This window comes from Camelina sativa, chromosome 14 (genome assembly GCF_000633955.1).
Source record: "Camelina sativa cultivar DH55 chromosome 14, Cs, whole genome shotgun sequence".
NCBI classification, from domain to species: Eukaryota; Viridiplantae; Streptophyta; class Magnoliopsida; order Brassicales; family Brassicaceae; genus Camelina; species Camelina sativa.
The window spans coordinates 8470702-8487335 of record NC_025698.1 but is presented as its reverse complement, the minus strand read 5'-3'; the positions used below and the strand labels follow the sequence as shown (position 1 = coordinate 8487335).

Here is a 16634-nt window from a genome sequence, read left to right as displayed (position 1 = left end):
CTATATACATCTGGGTTTACGAAGCAAAGATCGAATCATTGTTGTCACCATTACCAAATGTTGGATCTTGCTCTTGCTTCATAGACATCCAACATAAATTAGCAACTCCTTTAAACTTTAAAGGGTTTCCAATTAGCAACTCCTTGTAAAAGTGGAAGGATGTTTCATGACAAACTACAATGAACGGCCTGAGTCCAATATAAGGCATAATAATAGGCCCAAATTCCAATAGATGGGCCTTAAATCCAGGTCCAAATAAAAATTCCCTTGTTTTTGCTATATAGTCGAATCCTCGTGCTCTCTCGTTGGGACAACCGCGGATTGTTGTTTTTGGTTTCCTAAAGAAGACGGACGGTGGTAGCTTTGAGTTTCTCCGTTGGACAATAAGGTTGTGTGTTTTCGGCCAGACCCGTCGGAGGAGAATCTCAAAATTAGGGTTTACTTGTTGGGTAAGCTTTAGAAGGTCTGTTTTTCTGGGGCAAAATTTGGTGGCGTTGAGGCAGCAGCACAAGCTTTAGCTGGACTTGTCGGAAGATTATTACATACATGCACTGATTGAATATATCTCAGATTTGGATTTTACTTGTATCTCCTTTTGAAGGACTGTTCATCCGGAGGTGGAAAAATTATGGCTGATAATAATAAGTACAATGTTGAGGAAGCAGAGGCTTTGGCCAAGAGAGCCTTGGTACACAACTCTTTCCCCAGTTTCAATACTTTCTCCTTCTTTTATTTTTTTGAAAAATCAGATTTTTAATTGTTGGGTTTTGTAAAATTGTTTGCTTTCTTCAGCATTTACCAATTTCACAGGCGACGCCGATCTATGAGCAGCTTTTGTCACTTTATCCCACTTCTGTAAGTTCCCCATTAGTTTGCTTCCGCGTATTTTTGGGTTTGGGGGTTAATTGTGCTGAAAAGTTTCCGGATTTATTGTGATATCCTCTGTAGGCGAGATATTGGAAGCAGTATGTGGAGGCACAGATGGCTGTAAACAATGATGATGCTACGAAACAGATATTTAGTCGTTGTCTGTTGACCTGCCTTCAAGTTCCTCTCTGGTATGAGATCCTTTCCCTTTTTCTTTTAACTCGTTCATAAGAGAGAGAGTCAATATAAGATCTATTTCCTAGTCATTGTTTCGTTGTAACTCAAACATCTTATTTGTCTTAGGCAATGTTACATTCGGTTCATCAGAAAGGTCTATGACAAGAAGGGAGCTGAGGGTCAAGAGGAGACCACGAAGGCTTTCGAGTTTATGCTTAACTATATCGGTATTACTTCTCTTCAGGCGTTTGGCTCTACTTTGTTTTCTTCATTTTTCAATCTTGTGTACATGTCCGATAAGTAAAGGGAAAAAAATCGCTTGTGAGTAATGGAAACAGTTATGTGTAGTGATCAGTTTTATGTTTAGTATAGTTCCGAACTCTTGTATACCTTTGTTTTTGACATAATTGTATAAGTAATACTGTTATGAGTTGTTTACATTAGATTCTCCAGTTATGCTGATTTCGTTTAAAGGCATGGAAATAATAGTTTGGATAAATGCTGACTGTAAAGGATATGCGTGTTATGTTGATTAAGGTAGAAGCACGTCGTGTCGCAAATTGAGGTGTTCATAATACTTGAAATCCTGAAAAACTGTGTCCAATCGTCTAGCTCTATTAATAAATTTCTTGTTGCATCCATTTAGAGCTCTAGTTTCTCTAGAATATGCCAACACAGAATATAACTTAGGCACTACTGATGCTCGTTTATTTTGTTGTATGATCTCCAGGTACAGACATAGCATCTGGGCCTATATGGACCGAGTACATTACCTTTTTAAAATCTCTTCCGGTTCGTTATATCATTCTCACTTTGTCCTTGATACTTTTTATTGCAAAGAAACTAATAGATTCTCGTGCAGGCTCTTAACTCCTACGAAGATTCGCAACGACTCCGAAAAGTGTATCAGAGAGCTATATTAACTCCTACCCACCACGTTGAACAACTTTGGAAAGATTATGAGAAACTTCGAAAATTCGGTTAACCGTCAATTGGTAAACTTCTAAGAAACTTAAAATTGTGTGGTTTCTTATTTTCCTGAATTTTTAGTGTATTAGCAGCAGGTTCGAAATTCTTTCTCTTTGTTTAATTGATGGATGGTCTCTTATCTAATCATGTGAGCAGGCAAAAGGACTTATAAATGAGTATCAACCAAAATTTAACAGCGCAAGAGCTGTATATAGGGAGCGCAAGAAGTACATTGAAGAAATTGATTGGAACATGCTTGCTGTCCCACCAACAGGATCTTCCAAGGTAATGAATTTCCCATCCATTTCATTCTTATCTTTTTGAATTCGACGATGTTGGATATATTGAATCATAAATTGGCAAAAAGGCATTATGAGCATAAATTCACGTTAAGAGATCAGGTTATTAGATAGGAAATACATATTGAGCTATAAGTTCTTTCAGATTTCGATTGAGCATGGTTTGCTCACTGTGCTACTTTGCACTGTCTTATGGTTTTATGCAGGAAGAAATTCAGTGGGTGGCCTGGAAAAAGTTTTTATCCTTTGAAAAGTAAACCCCCAAAATATCATCTTACTTTTTTACTTTAATTTTCTTTTCATTCAGTAATGACATACATTTTTACGTAGCTGCTTCGCCATTTTTCATCACAAAGCTAGATATTATTATATGGCAACAGTTAATTGGTCCCTTGGAATAATTTTGGTTCTGTTCGGTGTACAACTAATGATGAGACTTTTTTTTTAATCTCGTTCTGTCTCTTATTTTGCTGATTAATTTATTTAATTATGATAGGAACTAGAAACCTGGAATGAATACTATCCAGTTGCATTCAACTAGTGATGATTAGGTCTTATGCATTTTATTATTCTTTAACAAGTCCTTTAAAATTATAACAAGCTTCTAATACAATTGTAACTTTCAGAGGAAACCCTCAAAGGATTGACACGGCCTCGTCAACTAAGCGGATTATATATGCCTATGAACAGGTATGGGAAGAGTCAGTGATATGCTCTTGCTGAAGTTTAGGAGGATTAAATTTCTTAATTAGCTGATTATTACTTTTATTTTACAGTGTCTGATGTGTTTATATCACTATCCTGATGTATGGTATGACTATGCGGACTGGCACGTAAAATCTGGTTCTACAGATGCCGCAATCAAAGTATTTCAGCGAGCCCTTAAAGCCATTCCTGGTAATTCTAATCTATCCTTTATTTCTGTTTGTCTAGGAACTATTAGTTACTTTGTGGAGGTTTGACTATGAATCTTTGCTAACCTACTGGCTTAAAGTTTTAATCTTATCTTTTATCTACTCTTAAGAAGTCTATTGTCTCTGTTGTCTGTATTCTGCGAGTCTTTATATATTTTTAAGTGTCTCATTGCCCACTCTCTTATATCAGATTCAGAACTGTTGAAATATGCTTATGCCGAGATGGAGGAATCTCGTGGGGCAATTCAGGTTCTTATTATTGCTGCTTGCTTCTCATTTTCTAGCTATATTAATTGTTCTCGTACTCTCTGCTTATAGTTTTATGATTTTGCAGTCAGCAAAGAAATTGTATGAAAGCATTTTGGGAACTAGCACAAATTCTTTGGCACATATACAAGTAAGTATACTGAACTCAGGACTGCGAAGATTGGCATAAAAAGCATATATGCTTTTCATAGTTACACGCTGACTATTATATTTTTCCACCATACTTGCTTTCTCCATCTATATATCCTCACGTATAATAATTTTCATTTTTTAGATTGTTTCTTTTCTCTCGAAACTTTCTCATATGATATACTTTTATATTCTTTTGCAGTTTCTTCGCTTTCTCCGGAGGGCCGAGGGTGTTGAAGCTGCTCGCAAGTACTTTTTAGACGCTAGAAAATCTCCTAGCTGCACATATCATGTGTATATTGCTTTTGCTACGATGGTCTTTTGTCTTGACAAGGATCCAAAGGTGGATTTTCTTTCCCACTATGTGGTATATGTGTTATTTGGAACTGCTTTTTTGTTTGGTCTTGTTGGTATATAAATAATTGATTATGAAGTAAGTATGGTCGCTCAGTCAAGTTCACAACCCACTTGTCTTATCTTCCTCTTAGTGCTTTAAGTAAAAGCCAGGAGGCTGTTGTGATAATAAAGTCCAAATGATTTGAAAATTGGGGGTGTTTTGGTTATTGATGCACTTAATCTCTTAATTTGTTGGCAAAGTACTTTTATTTCTTGTATATTCATCTTTGTCTTGATTTGATCGAATCTTTAACAGAAAAATTAACACGTCATTCTCGCAAGACAAATATATAAATGTAGCATCTGACTTCAATTCAGTTTCACAATAAAATTGCTTATGTTTGTATACTTATGCAGGTTGCTCATAAGATCTTTGAGGAGGGATTGAAACTCTATATGAGTGAACCTGTTTACATCCTTGAGTGAGGGTCACTGCAGCCTTACTATTTCATTTCTTGAAGATATACTTGAATCTCTTCCTTTATAATGAGAAAATAATGAGACTTTAGGGCCTTCTCAGATAAAATCTCCTCAAAATTGTTTTTCTCTCCCAAAGTTACCTGGAACAGAATTTTAACCCTTCTGGTTTTGCTTTGCATTATAGGTATGCAGATTTCTTGACTAGATTGAATGATGATAGAAATATCAGAGCTCTATTTGAGCGGGCTTTAAGCACATTACCAGCTGAAGAATCTGCTGAGGTACGCTGATACGGATGTTTTCTTCCTCAAAGCCATTAATTAACGCAGTTTTTGTTCTTAAGCATGAAAAGAGACACTAGGAAAATAACCAACCTGCTAATGAAATAACCGAGCAACTGATTTGATTATAGCATTTCTAAATGCTTAAATATGATAATGGTTTAGCAATTGGAGGTGTAATCTTGATTTACATCAGAGCCTTGTGAACAGTGCTAGGATGACAAGCATTTGAAAATTGAAATTACAACTGAAATAGTCCAATATTATTGCCTAGCTAACATGTAATAATGTTGAAAATCCTAATACAATAAAGACGCCAATTGGGGCCAGTAGGTTACACCCTAGTGCTAATTGCTTTCTAGGATTAACTTTTTTCCTGCCATATGTTTTGCAGGTCTGGAAGAGATTCATACAGTTCGAGCAAACATATGGAGATCTTGCTAGCATTCTAAAGGTAGTCAACTCAGAGTATTGTCAATGTATAGTAGGAAAGCAAATTTAGTTAGCCGCCTGTGTTTTGTAAACATTTTTTTGTAGTTCTTTTGGTTGACTCCGTTATGACTTATGATGACAAGTTTGTTGAAGAGTCCCATTATTTATGTCTATTGCATTCTGGCTTGTGATTGCATGGAAGATCCTATAAATTATTGCTAGAATAGTCTAGGACAGAGTGCACCTCATAAAGAGAAATTTGATCAACTATGATGGGCCCAGTATCAAGTGTGGCTGTTTGATGGAGAACTCGGCTTATCTTCCTAGTGTTTTCACTGAGATATTTCTTTACTATGAAAACCTTGTTGTAGGTTGAGCAGAGAAGGAAAGAAGCACTTTCTGGAAAAGGGGAAGAGGGATCTACTCCTCTAGAGAGTTCACTTCAAGATGTTATTTCTCGGTACAGTTACATGGATCTTTGGCCATGCAGTTCTAAGGAGCTTGATCATTCAGCCAGACAAGAGGTATGTCACTTGCAATAATCACAAGAATCCCGAGTAGCTACTGATGATGCAGCTAGTAAGTACTACTAAGTATTGATTCTAACCGATCAATGTGTTCACTATTATAGTTGCTTGTGAAGAATCTGGATAAGAAAGTAGGGAAGACAAATCTACCTCATGGTCCTGCAGCTATAGGTCTGTAATTTCTCAAGTTTTCTGGGTTATCGATTATGAATTTTGGTGATGGCTGAAGTAAATAAACCGCCTTGTGTGCTTGACAGGTAGTGTAGCTTCTTCGTCGAAAGTTGTTTATCCAGATACATCTCAGATGGTTGTTTATGACCCGACAAAGAAACCAGGTATCTGATTTCCACTTTGCAGTTTGGAGAATCATTTGACTGCATGATGAATTGAATTGTGAGCTAAATCTGAACCATTCATGGTTTGACTGTAGATTTTGCTAGTTCTGCAAACCCAGTGGCAGCTTCTGCTTCGAACACCTTCCCAAACATTGTGACTGCGACTACAACTGCAACTGCTACTGCAACTCATGGATCAGCCAGCATATTTGACGAAATACCAAAGACTACTCCACCTGCATTGTTAGCGTTTTTAGCTAACTTGCCTATTGTTGACGGTAAGTCTCTATAAATCAACTCCAAGTTGTTCGAATTGAGCACCTGAGAAAAGTTTCCACTAACCAACTAGTTTATCACTATCCTCTCAATTATCAGGTCCAACACCCAATGTCGATGTTGTTCTGTCGATATGTTTGCAGAGTGACTTACCAACAGGTCAAAATGTAAAGCAGAGTTTCGCTGCTAAAGGCAATGCTTCAAGTCAAAACGATCCCTCGGGTCCAACCCGCAGTGGGTCTCAAAGATTATCAAGAGACAGAAGAGCTACAAAGAGAAAAGATTCAGACAGTAAGTTATCTTTGCTTATGTTTATGTTCAAAATGTGTATAATTTATGGCTCATGGAAGTGAATCATTTATGCCATCAGTCAAATGGTTGGGACTTCGTAGCTGGAGATGAATATAATTTCTCCCTTAGAACGACCATTGTTAATGATTGTTACTTGTCTTACTCTTTATCTATATCTCTCTATTAACAGGGCAAGAAGAAGAGGATACAGCAACTGTACAAAGCCAGCCTCTGCCCACAGATGTTTTCAGACTAAGGCAGATGCGTAAAGCTCGTGGGATCTCAACATCATCGCAGACACCAACTGGTTCCACGTCGTATGGTAGTGGCTTCTCTGGCGAGCTTTCCGGTAGCACTGGTTAAAATATACTGAGATGGGCAAATTCATGCTTCTCTTATTCTTTGTAAATTATTTCTCCGAACAATTTCAACATATGAAATAAAACAAATTCATGATGCTTCTCTTTTCTCTTGTATGTAAATTTATTTCTCCCAACAATTCAACTATGAAATAAAATAAGCCTCTTTGGATATATACAGTATGTTTCTCAAATTTTCACAATTATAGTTACATTTATATTAGTGGCCTAGTTACATTTATATTAGTGGCCTGGCAGCTTGTTTCTAAACCTTCATACATATGTCCCTTCTGTTTCAGCAATGATTCTCAAATTACAGTAAACTATGAACATGCAAAATCCAATACTACTGATCTGAACCTGAAGTGCTTCTTACAAAATCTTTTAAATCAGTCAAAAGTTTCACCACATCTCTCATGGATGGTCTGTTCTCCGGCCTCTTGTCTGTGCACCTTAGGGCCAAGTCTGTAACTTGGATTGCTTGTTCCCTAAGCTTCGTATCCAGAAGCTCATCCACAAGTGTTGGATCAACGATTGGACCAGCAGTATCATCGTCATCTTCGTAGCTACTTAATACAGATCTGACCCAGCTCATGATATTGGTATCCTCCGGGAAAGATCTGTCCACTGCTCTCTTTCCTGTTACCAGCTCGAGCAAAACAACTCCATAACTGTAAACATCTGATTCCTTGCTCCTCACTGTCTTGTAAGCATTTTCTGTTTGATAAAAAAGGTTCAGAGCATGTATAAACCAACAGTGACAAAATGCAAAAGTGTTATGCTGAGAAGTAAGCGTACCTGGTGCAATGTACCCAGTTGTGCCTGTAACGGTGGCAGTTGAAACCTTTGAGTCATCTAGAATCCGAGACAATCCAAAATCTCCAATGTGAGGCTCCATATCCGAGTCCATCAGTATGTTCTCTGGTTTGATGTCGCGGTGAATGATTGGTGGATGACAATCATGGTGTAGATAAGCCAGTCCGTGTGCAATCCCAAGGGCTGTGTTGAACCGTGCAGACCAGTCAAAAATGGCTTCTCCTTGATTACGCCTGTGCAAAACGTCATACAGGCTTCCATTTGGCATGTACTGATACAGCATTAAGCCATCTTCTTTCCTCATCCAAAATCTTTCTAACCGAATTAGATTTCTGTGCCTGACTAGCCCGATTGTTTCAATCTCCCTCTTCATATTTTGGTTTGCGCGTACGTGTTCCGCAAAGTTGAGTTTCTTCACAGCGTATTCTTCGCCTGACCCTAAAGAGGCTCTGTAAACAACTCCATGGGCTCCTCTTCCAATAATGTACTTGTCATCTAGATTGTCAGTGACTGCAAGAACTTTGTTCAGCAACAAGGATAGACCTTCTTCCTCGGCGAGTACATTATTAGCATCTTCTTTTTTGGCTCCTCTTTTGCAGCAGCGGAAGACCAAAAACACCGCAAAAAGCAAAGCCAATACAGATAGAAAGGATCCAGCTGCTATAAGGGCGATCTTCCAGGTGCTAAGTTTGGCTTGACCTTTGCAAGATTTAAACTCGTTGCGGGTTATGGCACTTGCTGAGTAAGGAGGCTGAATGCAGAGGTANCCAATGCGGTTGGAATCTCACCTGTAAAGTCGTTGCCACTAAGGTCTAAGCCATAGCGTAAACTCTTTAACAAGCCAACCGATGAAGGAATCTCACCTCCAAAAGCATTTCGAGCTATCCGCAGATCTGAGAGGCGGTCAAGCTCAGCCAAGAACAGTGGAATAGCTCCTAAAAATCTATTGTCACTGAGAACTAAAGTGGACAAGCTTTTCCAGCTTCTGAAGCTCGATGGAACAGAACCGTTCAATGAGTTTGACCCTACATCAAAGTACAGCATTCTCGCACAACCTGATAGCTGGGATGGCAGAGGACCTTCCAGATGATTATGTGAAAGATTCAACTCTCCAAGGCTTTGCAGATTTCCCAGTTCTGGAGGTATCAGACCCGTGAGTTTGTTTCGAGAAAGGTCAATGGTAATGAGATTCTTACAGCCTCCTAAGCTGCGCGGGATAGATCCTTTGAAGTTGTTGCTTTTGAGGTTCACGTAGGAAAGACTATGACACTCAGGGAATTCCGGAAGAAGACCTGTAAGCTTGTTTTCTTCAAGTCTGACTCTCTCTAGGGTCTTACACTGACGAATAGACTCTGGTATCGTACCATGAAGCTGATTAGAACCCAAGACGAAAATTCTCAACTTCTGTCCATGGCAGAGATAGGGTGGTATCTCCCCTGTAAAACGGTTACCAAGAAGGTCCACCTCCTCTAAGCTCTGATTCATGCCTAACGTCATTGGTATCTCTCCATAAAAGCTGTTGTTAAACAGCGTAAGATTCTTAAGGTGCTTCAGCTGAGTTACTTCAACTGGTAATTCCCCGGTGAGAGTGTTGTTATAAACGAGCACCTGTGTCAGACTCTGAATCTTCCATATGCCAATAGGAATCTCACCGGACAGCTTATTCACAAAAAGCTCCAGGTTTTGTAGCTTCTTTAGCTTTCCCAATGCAGGAGGTATCTCGCCTTGGAGCTGGTTGTTGTTCAGCTTCAAGGTTTCTAAGCTGCTACAGTTCCCAAGCTCTTGAGGGATACTACCCGAGAGACGGTTATCAGAAAGGTCAATAGACAAAACCTTGTTCAACATACCCAAGGATGATGGTATTGTACCTGTTAAGTTGCAGTTGATGATGGCTAGAGAGTGAAGGCTACTACAATTGCCAATTTCAGGCGGAACACCACCTTGGAAACCATTGTAAGACAGATCTAAATTCACCAACTTCTTGCAATTGCTAGAACCGAAGTGAAGCCTCCCTCCAAGACTGTTGTTATTAACAAACAAGTCACCAAGATTCTCAAGTAGATTGAGACTCACAGGCAAAGAACCATTTAACTTGTTCCCGTTCAAAGCCAGATACTTCAGCTTACTGCAGTTCCCAATCGACTCGGGAATGGTGCCAGACAAGTCATTACGAGTCAGACTCAGAGCTACGAGGTTTACCAATTCGCCAACACTTGGAGGAATCAGACCACGAAGAGTATTACGATCAAGATAGAGATTCGTCAAGTTCTTCAAGCTACCAAAGATATCAGGAACTTCTCCGGAAAAGCCATTGTTAGACAAATCCAAAAACTCAAGTGAAGTACAGTTCCTTAAACTAGAAGGCAATACACCAGAGAGACTGTTGTTACTTAGATCCAGAATCACCAAGCTCTTAAGCTCCCCTATTTCAGAACCTAATTGGCCTGAAACCCCAGAAGCAGGCAAATCAAGCATCTCGACATTACCAGAACTACCACAACTGACACCAAACCAGTTACCACATGGAGTGGTTTCAGATGTGTTCTTCTTCCACGTCGAAGCTACTTTAAATGGGACTTTATCAAAATGCTCGAGAAGCGAGAGTAAAGCCAAACCCTCAGAGTTTAAACAGGAGACAAAAGAATTTGTACGGGAGTAGAGAAAGAGATAACAAAGCAGAGTAATTTGGACTAACCCTAGATTCCTCATTTGAGATTAAAGCTCAAGATACGTACCTAGACCTCAAAAATTTGAAACAACAACAACACTCGTAGGACCTCACCAACCCTGAACCCAGAATGAGAAAAAGAAAAAAGGAGAGAGCTTTGATTTGATGAAGGGGTTTGTTGAGCGGAATCGATTCAGGCATTATTTAAGATGAGTTTGGTTTTGAGATCATTGAAAAAGGAGAACACTCAACAAAAAAGGCGCCTTTTTTTAGCTCACTCGTCAGAGATTGCGAACTTGACTTTACGAATGAGCGAGCGCGACTTCAACGCTGTTTCGTGTTTACTCGGAGACTGTCATCTTCTTTTGTGGTTTTTTTTTAAATTTAATTTTCCACGTTTTTTTTTTGTTATTAGTTTCCAATTCTTTAACACACCATTAAAAGAAAAGATAAAAAGTGACTTAAAGATAAATTTTGATTGTTCTTGTTGATAAATTATTAAGATAGTGTCGAGCACTCATCAGTATTATAAAGTTTAAAACTACTTGTAATTGTATATAAATTTCTCTCTCTTTTATGGGTATTATGTTTCTATCATGATTGATTTTGAAATTTCATCATTTTGGGATTACTCTTACTAACACGCATTCTCAACTTTTTATCATCATTTCTAATTGTTTAATTCATTCAACAAACAACAACTCAATTATTCGATGTGCACAGTGCACCATAACATATTTGTAATTTCTTATTCTTAATTCCATTTGGGCACATGGCAATATGGCATTAAAGAAGTCAAAAAAGTCCCAAACGAACGAAGAGAATAATTACATTCTTTAACTAATGATATTCGTTTGTCCACTCTAACAAGTTGCATTTTGAAAATAATCATATTCTCTCCGTTCTATTTTTAAGTACTGGTTGGTCGTCAGCTTTGTAGGTCCCAAATGAACTTAAATAAGAAGAAACTTCTATACGCATGTTTCCATCACCAAACCCTATATGATTATACTAGCTAGAGTCGATTTATTTATAGCTTGACAGATAAAATGTGATGTACATCAAAGGATTTAGAGAGTGGTCCTTATTGTTTCTGTCTTCTAATATCAGTTTTCTTTCTAGTTTTTATTGTTGTATGATTCTTTTTAAGAGGATGTTGAAAAATGAAACTGACTTCAATGGATTTTCACATTAGATTACAATGAGGTTTGCAAATTACACATTTTAGTCACAAGTTCTGAAGTTCACAAGGGCCAACTAAACCCTAAGATTTCAGGTTCCCTAACACACACTCATTTCTTTGACATCAAGAAACAAGAGAAACACGACTTTAGCCAAAAAAAACATTACATACCATAAGCAAGCAAATCAACACCAATGTAAAAAGTACCAATTAAGAGACTCACACTCACTCACACTGCCACAGATTCTCTACAGCTTAACCACTGGATAAACAAACCTAATTAATCCGGGTCACAGTTTTATTCTCACTGCAATTCCATCTCAAACTTTATAGTTTCAGAAACACAAACTCTGCAATAGCAGAGACGCCTCCAATCCTCTCGAGTGTTTTGCTGTTTGGTTCTTCATCAACTCCTATCGCCATTATAGCTTGTTTCCTCACAACTGTTCTTCCAACACTCATGAAATTCACATTCACGTTTTGTTCCCCAAGTATGTTACCAACCTGTCCAATCATCCCTGGTTGATCCACTTGCCTGCACAGTATCAGATTCCCTTCAAGGCTCACATCCACAGCAAATGATCCCACGCAAGTTAAATGCGGAACTCCGTACTTCACCTTCCCTTCGATACTTATATCTCCAGATTCAGAGACAGCACCAGCAAAATTCGACTCCACATTCAGAATCTGAACTTGGATAGAATCAATAGGGTACTCTGGTGATGAATCAACCACCATTCGTTCCTCACTGATACGCAGACCCTTCTGCTTAGCTATGAAATCAGCATTCACCAGGTTGACATATGAATCTGAGATCGGTTCAATGATTCCCTTTGTGATCATCGCACGGAGTAGCCTAGTGTCCAAATCATCTCGGTCACGAGCTGACCGATACACAACCCTGATGGACTGTACTCCTTTACCTCCAGATGCTAACTGAACAGCTAACCTCCCGATCTTCTCAGCTAAGACAATGTAAGGAGTCAACTCAGACAAGACCTCAGGAGCCACCATTGGAGCATTGACTGCAGTAGCTGATAACTCTCCTTTCAATGCCCCTGCAACCGCCTCTGCTATCTCAATGGCTACACCTTCCTATAAAGATCAAGAACCATTCATCTCATAAACTCGAACAGTTGTTGGCATAGAGAGACGAATTAAGTAACATCAAGAAGATCAAGAAGTGATACCTGAGCTTCTTTTGTGCTAGCTCCGAGATGAGGTGTGACAGTAACATTTTCATGTTGAATTAGTTTACTGTCTTTCGACGGTGGTTCCTCACAGAACACATCTAATGCTGCCTGAGCAACGATTCCAGCATCGAGAGCTCTAACGAGAGCATCCTCATCGATAACACCGCCTCTAGCGACATTAACGAGACGAACACCTTTCTTCATCTTAGAGAAGGTTTCGTCGTTGAAGACTTTCTTCGTGGCCGGAGTTAAAGGCATGTGCAAAGACACGAAATCGGCGGTGGAAATAGCTTGGTCGAAGGAGACAAGATCGACACCGAGAGCTCTGGCTCTGTCAGCTGGCGCGTAAGGGTCGTGCGAGATGACGTTCATGCCTAAACCTTTGGCTCGTCTCGCCACCTCAGTCCCGACTTTACCGAAACCCATCACGGCCAAGGTTTTTCCGACGAGTGATACGCCGACGTACTTGCTCCTCTCCCATTTTCCTGCAAACTCGAAGGAGGAGTCAACTCAAAATGATTACACTAGACTTACAGAAGAACTCAATTATTTTTAAAACATTTAAAATAATTACTTAGAAGAAATAGTCACATTTTTCATTTTCTACACTTTATGTCTCGATCGTGTATTGATGTTTTGACTGACTATTCCACCTTAACAGTTACCCGGAAACAAATAATTGAGTCTTATCAATTATATAAATTATATAATGCATCATTATATTAAAATGACCCACTTGTATTTTGTGTATTAAAAATATCCTACAAACTCTGTATTATTGTAATTCTTCTGTTAGTCAAGTTGCTCCTACACACCGAATCAATTAAGGGTGATTAAAAATACTGTAATAATAAAAAGTTTTAGTTGTCATGAAATTCCAGTTTCCAGAATGGGTGGAGCTCATGAGAGTTGTGTGGCGCGTCAAATTAGTATAAATTCGTGAGTTTAGGAAGGAGACTCCAATAATTAAGTTGTGCAAAGTGGTTGGTAACTGATGAATGACTCGGAGGAAAGTAATATTTCTAGTGGCAGGCCCCAAACTTTATTTTCTTGCAGACAGTACAAATATGGGGACCATTTTTTACTTTGACAAGTTTATTTTGTTTTGGCGTTTGTTTTTTTTTTTTTTCCCATCTTACTTGGAGAGGAATATGATTTATCTGTTTTTTAAAAAAACTAGAAATTATACAAATACATACGATCGTGAGAAGAGAATAGTCACGTTTGGATATTTTTGTTTCTTACTTACGTAAACAAATTTAATTTCTACTGCTAATATGACTTTTCAGTTCTACAGTGACAAAATTGCCACTTCTATCTCTACAATTATTGCGTAACTCCAATTTCTATTGAACAATAATTACAAATCTAGACCAACGCCACTCAATTGTAATAATTCAAATGGACCATGGCTCTCTCAAAGATGACAAGATCTGATGACCAAAAACCAAGTATGAAATTATTTCATACTAGTATATATTAAATATTAACGAATTACCTAAAACATGTTAGATTAGTTTCTTTTCCGGGACCGGTACTTCAACTCGTGATGAAGTCAGTGTATATAAGCTAGCTTCAAATTAATAAAAGAAATAAATCTAGATCTTGCTAGGTACAAAGTGTCAATCAATGTCTCAATGTCATTAAAACATAATAAAAATGGCTAAATCAAGACTTTGTATGCAGGAACATACCGGCTTTAATAGAAGCGTCGGCCAGAGCGACGTTACGTGCCATAGAAGCAAGCAAAGCTATTCCATGTTCAGCGGCAGCCACCGTATTAGCTGTGGGAGCATTAACAACCAAACATCCGTGCTCCGTTGCAGCCTGCAGATCAACATTGTCAATCCCAACTCCGGCTCTTCCCACCACTTTCAACCTCCCCTTCGCCGCCTCAAACACTTCCCTCGTCACTTTAGTTCCGCTTCTCACGATCAGAGCGTCACTCTCCGCCACTTTCTTCTTCAGATCCTCAGGGGAAAGCTCGTAAGAGCAGTCAACGTCGCCGAAGTCCCGGAGAAGATTCACCCCGGCTTCTCCGAGTTTCTCGGCGACGAGGATCCTCGGCTTTGGAAGCGTCGGAATGTCTTGATCAGAATCAGATCCGGCGGAGGAGAATTTGCTATCCTCTGTTAACGTCGTTTGCTCTACGGTTTTAAAGGCGGCGCTTGTTGCCGTTAACTTGACGTTAGTTGCGTAGCGGCGGTGGATGGAGGTAGGGAGGAGGGAGAGTCTAGAAGAAGACGACGGCGACGGAGAGGTCCACCGTGTGTTGACGGCTTTGACGGATGAACACGAAGATGAAATTGCCATGATTCTGTTTTTTTTGTTTTACTCTGTTTACGGGTGAGTTTGTAAGTGTGTGAAGAAGGGCTAAAGTGGTTGGTTATTAAATAGAGAGCTTATCACTAGAGGTGATTGATAAATTTTAGATTAATCTTTTTTTACATTGCAGTCAAAATGAATACTAAGCCTAAACTACCAAAAATTACATGAGAGATACGTTGTTAAATTGTTGTTTGGTAAGAAGTATATAAAATGAGATGCACATGCACCCGGAGTATGGCGATTTTGTCTAGGTGCATCATTGTCTCCATAAAAAAATATCATATTAAAATAAGCAATTCATATAATTATTTATATCTATTTTTAAAAAAGTTGAAATTTGGTGACCGATTTTATTTTTTAAATCTATGTGTTGTAATCAAATAATTTTAACACGTGAAAATATAACTGTTAATATAATTGTAATTGTTGATATAATCTTTACACTAAAATATGTACATTGTCGTCTACTTATGTTTTTTTATCGTCTATATTATTATAGTATGTTAATAAGTATGTTAATAATCATCATCATGTGCATCCTTATTAATAAACGAAAACAATTGACGACCAATCTTTTGTGTGATTCTCCCACTAAAATGATGGAGTTTCTGAAAGCATCTTTAACCCCTTCATAATTGTTGTTTTTTTTTGCAGAAAATATAGATTCGCACTTTTCTATTTTTCCACATCACTATTAAAGTATTAATAATATACACAAAATTTAGTTGATACAAGTGCGTATAAAGAAATAGATAAAATAACAACGACCTTGAATGGTTCGACTACGCCAATCAGATGATACTGATACCTCAACTTACAAATCCTCTTCCCATCCCACCAAGCTGCTGTCTGCAGCACCATCCGTTCAACCACAAACCTAGAATACCGCAAACACCATTAATAAATCTAAACGCAAACTACATAACATTCAAGAACCAGTATAAAAACTCTGCAAAAAGGACCTTCTAGCATTATCGCAGAAACTCTGAGTGGGCTTCTTTTCACTTCTGGCATCCCCAACCCCCTCAAATGCTCTTCCATCCTCTATCTGACAATCATAACTTGATATCAAAATCCTTTTATGGACCTAGAAATATTGGTGACAGTACTACCAGAAAGATCATCAAAGGTAATCAACACTTGTGTGGGTTCTTCAGTCGATCTGAAACATCAAGTAGTTAATGAAATTTCTAGTGCTAAAGCATCAAGTGTTCAATATCCGATGAAGTAATTCCTGTTCTTGCAACAAAAGCAGAAATGCAGGAAAAAAACTGATGTGTGAACTGTGAAGTAGTATATATGATGTCTAGATCAGGTAGTAATGTAGAAGCAAAACATGCTATGCTCTAATATCTGTGTAAAAGCACACTCAAGTGTTTATATAAACAAAAACATATTCCAGAGTGAGCGATATACACAAACATTCCCATCACGTTCAGGGATTAATAGTATCAACATGTTGATAGAAGTAGATTCCAAACACATTTTGTTTGTTTGTTAGGTTCGT

At 38.4% G+C, this 16634-nt stretch overlaps 4 protein-coding genes across 4 annotated transcripts in view; 1 reads left to right on the top strand and 3 right to left on the bottom strand.

Moving 5' to 3' along the window:
* LOC104740472 (cleavage stimulation factor subunit 77-like) lies at positions 298-7115 on the top strand. The gene is given in 24 exon segments (XM_019236366.1): positions 298-449; positions 602-688; positions 793-855; positions 949-1058; positions 1171-1271; positions 1775-1836; positions 1907-2008; positions 2010-2039; positions 2170-2298; positions 2519-2565; positions 2939-3002; positions 3089-3209; positions 3417-3475; positions 3561-3623; positions 3825-3965; positions 4376-4440; positions 4623-4719; positions 5114-5173; positions 5523-5675; positions 5783-5849; positions 5936-6013; positions 6109-6291; positions 6389-6580; positions 6771-7115. Coding segments are annotated over 23 exon segments (2220 nt in total). The 5' UTR covers positions 298-449; positions 602-628; the 3' UTR covers positions 6944-7115.
* On the bottom strand, positions 7112-10779 carry LOC104740473 (leucine-rich repeat receptor-like protein kinase PEPR2). The gene is given in 3 exon segments (XM_019236367.1): positions 7112-7656; positions 7738-8522; positions 8525-10779. Coding segments are annotated over 3 exon segments (3096 nt in total). The 5' UTR covers positions 10465-10779; the 3' UTR covers positions 7112-7285.
* LOC104740471 (D-3-phosphoglycerate dehydrogenase 2, chloroplastic) lies at positions 11594-15206 on the bottom strand. The gene is made up of 3 exons (XM_010461078.2): positions 14494-15206; positions 12797-13284; positions 11594-12701 (listed from the first exon to the last, which is right to left on the bottom strand). Exons 1-3 carry the CDS (start codon positions 15110-15112, stop codon positions 11934-11936), a joined length of 1875 nt encoding a protein of 624 aa, XP_010459380.1. The 5' UTR covers positions 15113-15206; the 3' UTR covers positions 11594-11933.
* LOC104740470 (ESCRT-related protein CHMP1A) overlaps positions 16470-16634 on the bottom strand; it is a 1975-nt gene continuing 1810 nt past the window's right edge. Inside the window, exon 3 of the mRNA XM_019235332.1 lies at positions 16470-16633. The gene's annotated coding sequence lies outside the window, so the exon portion shown is untranslated. The remainder of the gene's footprint in view (position 16634) is intronic.

What these genes read in the sequence shown, in the direction of transcription:
- LOC104740471 (XM_010461078.2), bottom strand. Translation starts at nt 15,112, where the DNA reads ATGGCAATTTCATCTTCGTGTTCATCCGTCAAAGCCGTCAACACACGG. An exon ending in CGACGCTTCTATTAAAGCCG is followed by an intron (nt 13,285 to 14,493) that starts GTATGTTCCTGC and finishes TCGAGTTTGCAG; the next exon opens with GAAAATGGGAGAGGAGCAAG. An exon ending in CTAGCACAAAAGAAGCTCAG is followed by an intron (nt 12,702 to 12,796) that starts GTATCACTTCTT and finishes TGATCTTTATAG; the next exon opens with GAAGGTGTAGCCATTGAGAT.